The 12,570-nt window shown below is 34.2% G+C and overlaps 1 protein-coding gene across 50 annotated transcripts in view; it reads right to left on the bottom strand.

Moving 5' to 3' along the window:
* Nucleotides 1–12,570, bottom strand: part of LOC106871604 (uncharacterized) — a 353,757-nt gene that overhangs the window by 53,286 nt on the left and 287,901 nt on the right. For 43 of the 50 annotated variants that reach the window (XM_089351398.1, XM_089351389.1, XM_089351385.1 and 40 more), the window contains 2 exons: nucleotides 11,082–11,286; nucleotides 43–139 (listed from right to left, as the gene is read on the bottom strand). In XM_089351398.1, the coding sequence (XP_089207524.1) occupies nucleotides 43–139; nucleotides 11,082–11,286 (302 nt within the window). Of the gene's footprint in view, nucleotides 1–42; nucleotides 140–11,075; nucleotides 11,287–12,570 lie in introns of all 50 variants that reach the window. The other 7 variants (XM_089351350.1, XM_089351348.1, XM_089351347.1 and 4 more) reach the window with 1 other exon arrangement.

The raw sequence follows: 12,570 nt of genomic DNA on the forward strand, positions 1-12,570 counted from the left end.
ATTTTAAAAAGAGAATTGGTTGTGAGAGAGATAGAAACTTACCTAGCTGAAACAGTTGTTGTGAATGAAACACAGTCATTTACAAATGTAAGTTGGGTGCTGGCAGTGATATCTTCCCAAACAGCTGGGGTCGTTCCTCCTAAAGCAGCAACACAAGAAGAGTTGAAGAAAAAAAAAAAAGAAAAAGAAAATATGAAACAAAGATATAGTTAATTAAATCTTTATTACAGTTGTTATTTTAGGGTGGTGGGAGTGGAGAAATAGATAACGTTAACAAAAATGTATTTATATTTGTTGTTGGAGCAATTTAGAGATTGTTACTGCATTTAATATCGTATCACACAAATCAATCACCGTCTCATGAAAGCAAATTTTTTTTTACCATCCATTCAGCTAAACAATAATAATATTAATAATCATCCTTTCTACTATAGGTACCAAGGCCTGAAATTTGGGGGGAGGGGGCTAGTCAGTTTCATTAACCCCAGTGTGTAACCGGTACTTATTTAATCAACCTCGAAAGGATGAAGGGCAAAGTCAACTTTGGCGGAATTTGAACTCAGAACATAGTGGCAGACAAAATACCGCTAAGCATTTTGCCTGGTGTGCTAACGATTCTGCCAGCTCACCACCTTAATAATAATAATAATAATAATAATAATAATAATAATAATAATAGTAATAATAATTGTAACTGATATATACACAACACCAGAAATTTTGTGGTGAGAGAATCAGTTGATTATATCAACCCCAGTATTTGACTGGTACTTTATTTTATCAATCTTCAGGTGAAGGATAGGCAAAGTTGACCAGTGGGATTTGAACTCAGAACACAAAGTGTCATAACTAAACACCACAGAGCATTTTGTTCATCACTCTATAGATTCTGCTACCCACCACAATAATTACATAGCAATAACAGAACTTATATACACACACACACACACATATATATGCAGACATATATACACACACACATATATCAAAAATAAAAAACAATATATATGCTAGTTCAGGTGTTCTGTGTTGACAACCCCACATTGGGATATCTACATTGAAGTGTAATACTCTCCTTAAAAAAAGGAGGTTAATTATTTGTTCAGTTAGCTTAATTAATGAACATAATCAATGCATATTTTTACAGAATTAATGCAATTGCTTTGACAAAAAAAAAAAAAAAATCCCTAACAGTCAACATTGTTTCTAATAACTTGTAATAAACAATGGGCACAACACAAGCTATTTAGAAACAACAACAACTACAACAATACTGACAACAGCTATAATTAATTAATTAATTAACTAAAAAAAATACTTCTATGAAAATCACACACGCACACACACACAATACTACCAATAGACTTGTGTCCACACACATGCATATAAAGTATATATATAAACATACATATATATATATATATATTATATACAAATGTATACACACATATACGTACACAGAGATTAAAAATAAGACACTGGTAGAGATGACAGGAATGACACCACCACAAAACTAAGACTAAAAAAATAGTCGTGTAGTACAGGGGAGAGGATATATATGTAGTCAGTACATGCTGTCACAACACCGACTAAGAAAGGTAGGTATGTAGTTCATAAATATGTATGTGTGTGTGTGTGTGTGTGTATATATATATATATATATATATATATATATATATATATATATATATATGGTTATACAGTTTTGTGGAATAGTTGAAAATTGGTTTAGTACTCTTAGTTGTTATGAAGTACTACCGCTGTCTTTGGAGTAAATGGAACAAAAAGAAAAGTAAATACAAAAAAAAAAAAAGAATTGTATTCTTACTGTCCAGGAACTCCAATTGTGTTTTAGCTTTTAATCATTAAAAAAATTTTTTTTTTCCAATTATGACACTGTAGATAAATATTTTGGCCAGTAATGAATCAGATCATATTTTATCTAATATCATAAATCTGACCAATTTGTTTCTTTTTTCAAAATACCATTTCGTTTTTGCTTTAAATGTCTTTTTTTTTTTTTTTTTTTTTTAACAATATTTATGATTTTAGTCTTCTGTTGTAAACCACAACATTTCAAACAATTTTGTCTGTTTACCATTGGATACCATGTTCATGTTCTATATATTTATGATTCTTTCAAGGGGTGGCACATCACCTAAAAAATGATACTCTAAGGCATACCTTATGCCAACATGTGTAGTAATACCCATATATATAATCATTTAACATCCATCTTCCATGCATGCATGGGTAGGACAGTAGCTGTAATATATACATACATACATATATATATATATATACTGTTTTTTTACTTGTTTCAGTCATTTGCCTGTGGCCATGCTGGAGCATCACCTTAATATATATCATCGTCATCATTCAGCATCTATTTTCCATGCTGGCATGGGTTGGATGGTTTGACCAGAAGTGGCAAGCTGGGCAGCTGCACCAGATTCCAGTCCTGATTTGGCTTAGTTTCTTTGGCTGGGGGCCCTTCCTGATGCTAACCAGTTTACAGGTGCTTTTAACGTTCTACTGGCACCAGTGCTTTTACATGGCACCGGCACAAGTGCTTTTTATGTGGTGCTGGCAGAGGACAAGTCTTCTTGAGTACTATATATCTAAAAACTGGCACTGTATTGGTTACGATGATGAGAGTTACAGTTGATTTGATCAACAGAACAACTTGCTTACGAAATTAACATGCAAGCAGCAAGCACTCCACACACACACACACACATGCACCCATAACATAGTTCTCAGGGAGATTCAGCGTGACACAGAATGTGATAAGGCTGACCCTTTGAAATACAGTTACAGCTCATTCTTGTCAGCTGAGTGAATTAGAGCAATGTGAAATAAAGTGTCTTGCTTAAGGACACAACATGCCACCAGGAATCAAATTCACAACCTTACAACTGTGAAATGAATACCCTAACCACTAAGCCATGTACCTTCACAATACGCACACACATGCATGCACATGTGACTAACTCCTTCAGCACCAACTCGTAAACTATCTCCATTCAAATTAAAATCTTGGACTGAAATCTACCACATTAAAGTTAATATTAGATTTCAAAAGATAAACATATCTTTCATCAAATTGGAAGCTAGTTACAATTATCCACTAACTATTACCTTCAAGTGTTATACAGTCAATTATATTAACCCCAGCATCTCACTAGTGCTTGGTTTATTGATCTCAGAAGGATGCAAAGTAGTCTTGAGTGGAATTTTAGTTAGAACATTAAAGGATGTAAACAAATGCCACAAAGTATTTTGTTTGATGCTCTATGAACTCTACCTTCCACCAAATTAGATATTCAAAAGGAACAAGTTATCAGGTTTTAAGCTAACCCACATGGTAAACAGAGACTAAACCATTTGAAATGTTTTTTTTTTTTTCCACAAGTATATATACATTAAATAAATTATAAAAAATATAAAAGAAATAAAGACAAAGAGGCTGATAGCTGTTTCATCTAATAATAATAATAATGATAAATCTGCAGAAATTTGGCATTGGTGCTTCTGTAGCAAAAGTGACAGCCACTTAAGATCATTTCAGAACACAATTAAAAAAAAAAAAAAATTTCAATAGGGCCCAAATCATTTTACTTTGAAAATAATTATAAGGAGGCAACTTGTGAGAAATTTGAAACAATTACATAAGTTTCTTGGTGTAATGTGTGTGTGTGAAGTTGAAACATTCATGCCTTTACTAAGGGTATATTGGCAACATGATAGGAGTGACACAGGAAGTGAAATCACAAGCAGGTTCACCAGGAACCCACTTTTGCTCTACAATGGCCAACAAATGACAACAAAGTTTGTAGACAACAGCTAAAATGGAAGGGGCATGCTGAACAGTTGTAGTTCTACAGAAAAGTCTGGCAATGACAGAAGACAAGGAAGGATTTTGCTTCCCACACTCTACACATAAATAGCTGCGAAGTTAAGATGTTGGACTATTGATCACATGGAATGGAAAAACTGAAAAGTTCCATGTCACTGTATGATGAAATGAAGTAGAAACTAACGCTTTTTTTTTTTATAACTGCCTTGTTTCTTTTATCATCAATTCACTCTCCCACCCATATCTTTTAGCCAATTACCTTACCTGAAACATTAGTCTCTACTTCAATTCATGACAATACACCATTGTACATTAGTTTCAGTCTTTTAATCCAATCCAGTTCTTCTCAACACAGGCCATCACTAATCTATCAGTTCTAATGACTGTCTTTTTTTTATTTTTATTACTGACCATATTGGTTATAAATTCAAACCTTACTTTTCTACAACTACTATATCGCTACACCTACTTCTACTAGAACTACAGCTATTGTGTCATGCCCCTGAAAAAGGCACATTACTCTGCTTGCCTCAGTATGCCTGGCTGATAACATATGTTCAACATGTTAACACAAATTAAAGGAAAAAAGAAAACAGACCAAAAAGAATTGAAATAAATAGACCCTAAAAAGGAACCAAACATAGACAAGCGGCTAATTTAGACTAACAACAGGCAAATCAGTGGTCCACCTTTTAACCCCCACCCACTTTATCTCTGTAGTTTTAATATTTCTAATGATTTCAAATAGCAAAGGGTAAATCAGGACGCAGTATCAAAAATAAATAATAGCAAATTAGTTATGTAGGAAATAATTAAGCAGATTTTTCAAAAAATAGTTAAAATTATAATAAATTTATCAAGAATAAAGAAAAAATCAATAATTGTAATAAATTAGTGAAAATTAACAAAGCAAAGCACATATTTTGGAACCCTTTTTATGGAGTTAACTTGATCTTATTATTATCCAAGGTTATCTAACTCTTTTATCCTTTTTTTCTTTAGGGAACTTGGCTAGCATTTTGGTTCCTAGTATAATATACTAAATGATTAATTTATTGCCCATCTCTTTAAATTTGGAATGTAAGGGACCAGGTTCTATATTATACAGTATATCCAGTGTAATTCCCAGAACAACACCTTTATATGGTGCCATCCTTCCAATCATACACCCTCAATATGCTTGAGTTGAGCACCCTATTACTTTTATTATGATTAAGTGTTCAATTTCTATTTAAAAATAAACACCCTCCCTAGAAACAAATCATGAAAGATGAACAAATTTATATATATAATAGTTTAAAAGGGGCAAGGCATACTGGATATTGTAGTCCTAGATACATTCTAAGTTGGAAAAAAAAATTACAGGTTGGTCACAGCTGAAGTATCTTTGGTTATAGGTCTGCTCAACAGACAAAATACCTTTAGATCACAATTTAAATATATACATATATATATATATATATATATATATATATATATATATATATATATATGAAACTATTCCTTGGAAGCATAGTTCAGTTACATATAACACAGGGAGATGGAGTGGAAATGAAAACAATCCACAGATAAAAACACAAAAAATCCTCCACTATTTCAAAGTAAAAGAAACATTTTACCAATTCTCCTCAGACTATCTTAAGTAAATCATTGGAAATGCCAAATAAGACATCACCTTTGCAACTCATTCTCAGAAGATGTTGATTCAGTAAATGCTACACCTATGCAGAGATCACATTTTGGCCATTCAGTATGTGTAAATGATAGAACAGCCTACCCAGATTCTCTCAAGATGTAGTAGATAAAGACAAAAATAACAATCTAAATGTCCCTTTAGTCCTTTTGATACCAACAGCTTGATAGAATCTCTGAATTTTATGATACAAAAACATTCATCTTAGAGTGTTCATATTTCAATTTACACCTTCCATCATAATATTTTATAAAACCTTTTGTTAAATTATATTCCAACCACCATCTTAATAATGGAAGAGTTGGTTGTATTTTTAAACCCTCCAAACTTAAGATTACATTAAAAGTTAAAACATGAATAGTGTACTTCAATAGAAACATGACCACAAAAGGGCTAAGCCCTCTTGCTGTTCAAGCAAGTGTATTGTTAAAGACAGCCAGTGGATTTTAAAAACCTTAACCTTTATGTCGTACACGAATGCCACTCACCTCTACCTAAGCTTCACACTAACTACACATAGTAGTAGATTGGAGCATATCAGCTCCAAAATGGAATGAAAACCATGTAAGTGGCAGATACAAAAAAAAAAAACAAAAAAAAACAAGACTAAAAGGGTGGCATACAGACAAGAGTTATTAGTCCAAGAAGACACCTTGCAGATGCTGATAGGGGAAGATAACAAAAATGTCTGCAGAACAGAGGCTGCAGCAGAGTCACAAAGACTAGAGTAATTTTACATTGAATTACTTTCTTGAATCAATTTTAAGTTAGGGGCCAGAACTGGACACCAATGATGAAGACGAAATACTGGAATTATCACAACATTGATTTTCAAAAGAGTAATTTTTGTTTCTTTTAAAGAAACAATTTAGAAATATGAAAGAATAATTGTGAAAACATGCAAGAATTTATTCCCAAACAATAAACTTTTCCTGCTTTGTCATTGCAATTATTCATACACACACAAACATATACATATGTGTGTGAACATATATATATATATATATATAAACACACACATACAAATATGCTAAAATATACATATATAAATTTCTATTACACACACACAATCAATTTCAACATATGAACATCCAGTTGTCCAATCAACTGAACAACTGACTCACTGAATTGATGTGCTAAGTGGCTGAGTATACCATACTTCACAGACATGAATCCTTAATACGATTCTCAGGTGGAATCGATGCAACAAAGTTGAACCTCTGAATTACATTTATGATCCATCTGATGGTTTTTCTATAGCTTCTGTCAAACCAACTTCCCTCATATGGTTTGGGTTGACCCCAAGGCTATGCTAAAGATGCTCGCCAAACATGTCACAAAGTGGCGTCAAATCCAAGACTTCTGACCCAGTCAGTCATGTCTGTGTCGAGATATTATCTATACCAACACAGAAATATACATTTTTTTGTTTGGTTCTTTTACTGGTTTCAGTCACTGGAGAGCAGCCATAATGAGGCAATGCCTTGAAGGGTTTAGTCAATCAAACTGACATCCAGTACTTATTTTTAAGCCTGGGATTTATTCTATCAGTTATTTTGTCAAACTGCTAAGTTATGGGTATGTAGATAAACCAACACTGGTTGTCAAGCAGTGAGACACACACACATGTATATACACAATAGACTTCTGCATAGTGTCTATCTACCATAGACCAGAGCTATAGTAGAAAACTCTTGCCCAATGTGCCATGTAAGTGTGATTGAGCCCAAGACCACATGATTGCAAAGTAAATTTCTTAATCACAGTCATTCCTGCAATTCACACACACACACCTTGTGGAAGCCTAAAAGTGTGATCACTTTGGGATGAAGTCATTTTTAATAATAACTGGTACACACTAATAACCAGCTGATAATTCATTTTAAACAGAGTTCAAGATCCACTGGTTTCATAACAATAATCATTTGATAACTTTATCCTTGATTATAATAAGCAGCTTCCACTGTACACACAGGCACACACATACTTTAGTGCAGGTTTCAGAAGAACTTTTTATTATTTTTTTTATTCTGCTATGTCAAGTTCACATTTGGGATAGAGAAAGGACAAGATGTCACATAGAACTATATTCAGTGAATACCATGCTAAATAGATGCTGTCTAAAAGGAGGGCATCAGGGTTGATGGATTATAAACTCAACAAGCTGAATTAAGAGCTCATGCAGTGCTAAAGAAGAAAAAGATAAAAACCAAACCAAACCAAAATAAATGAATAACAACAACAGTAAGAGAAACAAAATAAAAGTTTAAAAAAAAGAAACAATACTACTATGAAGACAAAGAATTTTCTTGCCAAAATTTGAATGCTCTGGCCTACCTGAGGTCTCACCTGATTTTTTGTCATTTAATACCAAGCTCTCAGCAACTGCTGATTTTCTTGCCAAGCAAGAATTTGGAAGGCACTTTTCAACATGGCTCAAGTTGAAAACGGATGACATAGCGCCGTGCCAAGTGAAGCAGCCATTTCACAGTTTCTATTTCAGTGAAAAATTTTTTTTTTTACCTCTTTCATTTTAAAATATCTTCACAATTGAAATAAAAGATCTGGCAGCAAATTATGGTGATCCCAGCAGATCCACCCATGATGATATTAGCAGTCCCTACATAGTCCAACATGATACAAGAGATCCTAGCTGGTCCTACTACCATTCTCCGGCTAATCCAAAAAGACAGGCAGTCCTCAGCTAGTTCATTATAATACTGGTAGTACTCAGTCCAATAATATACTGGCAGTCCCCAGCTAATCAAACCTGCTGCTTATAGTCCCCAGGTAATCCAACATGAAGCTAGCAGTCTCTGGTTCTTCTAACATGATACGAGCAGTCTCTGGTTAGTCTCTGATTAATCAAACATGATGCTTGTCGTCCCTAGATAGTCCCACATAATGCTAATAGTCCCCAGTCAACCTAGTATGATACTGGTAGTCCCTGGTTAGTCTGACATGATGCTGGCAGTTTTCAGTTAGTCCAACATGACATTGACTAACCGTTATGTTTACCAAGGGAGGTCATAATTTTCACATCAACATGATCTATCCTCTCAAAGCTCAACTTGGCTTAATTTAATCTTCAACTGTCTGCAGGTGTCCTGTTTTTGCACCTATACATATCCTGTATGTGATTAATCAAGACAGTTAATAACTCTAACTTGCAATGCCTCTATAAGATTAAACTATAATTATAGGAAAGTTTAATGAGTTAACAGTTATTACCAAGAACATGGTAGAAGCAGAGTCAGAGATGCAGTCTTTAGTGACATAATTTGGAAATGAGAGCTTTTTCTTCCAAGCAGGACTTCAGCACTACTCCCTATTTCATAATATCAACACACAACTTATAATGTATCTCTCAGCCAATCCTTTTATAGACAGGTAGTCCTTCCACATTTAGTTGTGGAAGGCATTACCTTTTTAGGATTCAAGCAGACATCACTGAATGTAGAGAGAGAGGAGTTGGTCTTAAACTAGTTACCTCACATCAAACCAGTGTCTCCAAGGTGAATCTGATAGCAAAGTATAATGTTTAAAAGATTCCTCAGATATTGTAATACATCTCACTGTCATCTGTACTGTATATTGTATTGTAAATATGTTCTTATTTATTTTGTGGTGAGTCCAAAAATTCAATGTTTAGTGAAGTGTGTATAAAATAATACTTTCTGATTTTGGCACAAGGCCAGCAATTTTTGAAGAAAGGAGATTAATTGATTACATCAACCCCAGTGCTAAACTGGTACTTTATTGTATTGCAATCCATCATCCTTTGAAGGCTTAGAGTCAATTTCAATGAATACAAGATGTGACTGGTACTTTATTTTACCAACTCAAAACAAATGCCACTAAATATTGTAGGGCATTTGTCTGACATTCTAAGAGACTGCCAATCTTCAGTAAGACTAGCCAAAGTTATACAATTTCTCCTGAAACTATACTGATTTCAAACCAGCAAGTAAAATATGGACCCCCCACCCCACCCACCGAAAAAACCGTTTCTGGGACATTTTCACATAGCTTCTTTTTACCGCTATAGATAATACAACTGCTGGATACTGGATCATGATTAGATAATACTGAATACCTAAACCTTTATAGTAATGTGCAATGTGTTTTCAGTTGGCAACTAGTGCACATATTTGATGTGCACCAAAATGGTATATATGTCTTATGTTCTATGGCAGTGAACTACTCAGTTGATGTGAATTTGAGTGATATAGACACATGTGTAAGAGTGATGTAGTTAGTGTGCACCAAACAGCACTGCATTCAGCAGGAAAGCAATAGCAGAAAAGAGTGACAAGCTAGGGTAATATTTATACAGGTTTAGTGTTTAAAACAGACGAGATCATAGCACACCACCACCATGGAAATAATTGTGTTCTTGATGCTTCACTATCTATGGCAAGACTAGGATTCACAACAACCATTAGTTCATTAAGCATTGATTACATATACCATTTTTACAAAATTCTATTACTGTGGTTTAACAGACTGTGGTTAAAGGCTATATTTAATATTGTCCCATAGTGAATGTACTAAGATATGGTGTTAATCTCACAGTGTACAGTTCAAGTATTAAGTTTCGAGATCACACTGCAAAATACCAACATTTGGTGTTAACCCACCTGATACTTATAGGCTTTATTATCTACCAGTATTTTCAAACTGCATAATACCAATGTTTGGGATTGTACAGTTCAAATACTAAATACTTTATTTATAATTAAATTCAATATTATGTATTCTTATAAAAATTGAGATAACACTAATATAACAGTTTACTGCATGAAACTCCTTTTATGACTGTGTTCAATTCTTGCTGGTTAATCATAATGATTGCTTAGCTTTCAGTTCAATGTTTACAGAAGCACAACCAGGTGTCATGAGATATGTTTATTCATAATCACTGGTATAGCAGTAAAACAACACACTCTCCAAGACATTGAAAGGAGGACATTTACCAAGATGGCATTCTCAGAAGCTGTGCCAGGTTGTCATTGTGCTCCTGTTTCAACATTAATCCCGTTATGAACTACAGTACTGCTTGGTGCCAGTTGTTTATGTTTAACTTGGTTTCTTTGGTACTAAATGAATGGGACAAAATCTCCCCTAGATAATGTTAGAGCTTGTGGTAAGTTTTGTCTCTAGTTGTCTAGGCAACCTTTCACCACAATTACATAAACAAAAGGAAGTTAACTAAAATATCTTGCTTGGAGACAAATGATTGCAAGCCAGTGCTCTTGAATTACTTAGGTTATGACCTGACTGATAGTCCAATAATATCAGCAAAACAGGTTTCTTTCTATTACCCACAACCCTAACTCAAAACCTTCCCTGTTGGTTTGGCGTGTTGGATGCTGAAATTAGGGCACTGTTAAGATGAAGCCAGAAATTTTATTTCCTTTGAAGATATTCCAAAGAAAGAAAAGCAAAACTGCGCTGGGAAGGAAAAGTTATTTGGTTAATTCATGCAGGAAAGATCAGAGAAGCAGGCAAATGTCAACTTACGCTTACCGGAAATACTGCATAGTAGACGAAGAGTTGGTGCTTCACCACCATATTGATTTATCATCCCTTTCTGTGCAGCCCTCGGAACTGGTATAGTGAGGGTTATAGGCTTGTGGAACTTACGGCGGCGTGGTGCCACTGTAACAATAGGACTGACAGCCACGCGGTTGCCGAGCATCTTGGCGACAAGTTCTGGAGCAATGGGCTGAGCCTAATGGTACAAGAGACGGTAAAAAGTTTGGTAGAAAGCTTGACAGAAAGCTAAACATTCAGTTTCCCATAGCACACAAACACTGACACACAATGAAAAATAACAACAAATATATATATATATGTATATATTCATCTTTATTAAAAAAGATAGCTAGAAAGTTCAATTTGCCACAAGATGCTAAGAAAAAAATTTGCTATAAAAAAACACTATTAAAAAAAACCCAACAAAATATCTAATTTAAAAAAAAAATTAGGGAGAAGATATTTGAATAAAAGTGTGAGATAAAAAGACAATGGCGAAATGTTAATGTTTTACTGGCCTCATCCTCTGAATGGAGGGCTAAAAAAATGAAGAAAACAGTCTTTTTAAATACCATTCCTGCTTTTCTTTGCTTTGCTCTGTTACTTATGTAATTGTGTATGTTCATATGTGTGAGTATATACAAATATTTGTAAGCATGTGTGTGTGTGTGTGAGGACTTGTACTTACTAGTGTGTGCATCTGGGCATATTTGAGTGTACTAGTGTGTTTATGTAGATGTGTATAACAGTGTGAGTGTATATTTGTGTGTGTGTGTGTGTGTGTGTGTGTGTGTGTGTGTGTGTTTGTGAAAAAAGAGAGATTCATGCTGTCATATGTAAGATGTGCAATTTTCTAATTAGAAAAGAGGGCAGGCAACGAAAACAAGAACAAAAATTACTAAAAGAAATTGAAACATGTCTGGATAAACAATATTACAGATTAGCTCTTGAGGTTTGTCATAGCATCATTAAATTTTTGACACCTTTTCTGTTGTTCTTGGTGAGATATACAGTTTATTGTGGTATCATGCATAACTTTGCATACACTTTGGTGCATGAGGAATTCACATACCCACATACGATTGAATTCTACAAGGTGTCTACAGAATTTAGCTGTTGAATACAGGTACACATAGGCCTTCCATGGACAGAGCCTAATATATGCACAGTTTAGTTTGTCTACATATACAAAAATATAAGTATTAATAGTTATGTGCATACAGACTTAAGCTTGGTACACACAAATTTATATAGATGTTATTTAGCAGCATGCACTTGTATATACAGACTCTAGCTGGGTACATTCAAGTATATATAAACAGGGTGCCTTTGTGTGGATAAAGGATCCAGCTGAGTTATGAACCATTACATCCAGATTTAGAATAAGGGGTTAAATAATGGTTTCAAATTTTGGTACAAGGCCAGCAATTTCAGGAATGGGGCCAAATCTATCATATCGACCTCAGAGTTCAACTGGTAC

This window comes from Octopus bimaculoides, chromosome 4 (genome assembly GCF_046866305.1).
Source record: "Octopus bimaculoides isolate indiv1 chromosome 4, ASM4686630v1, whole genome shotgun sequence".
Lineage (NCBI taxonomy): Eukaryota > Metazoa > Mollusca > Cephalopoda > Octopoda > Octopodidae > Octopus > Octopus bimaculoides.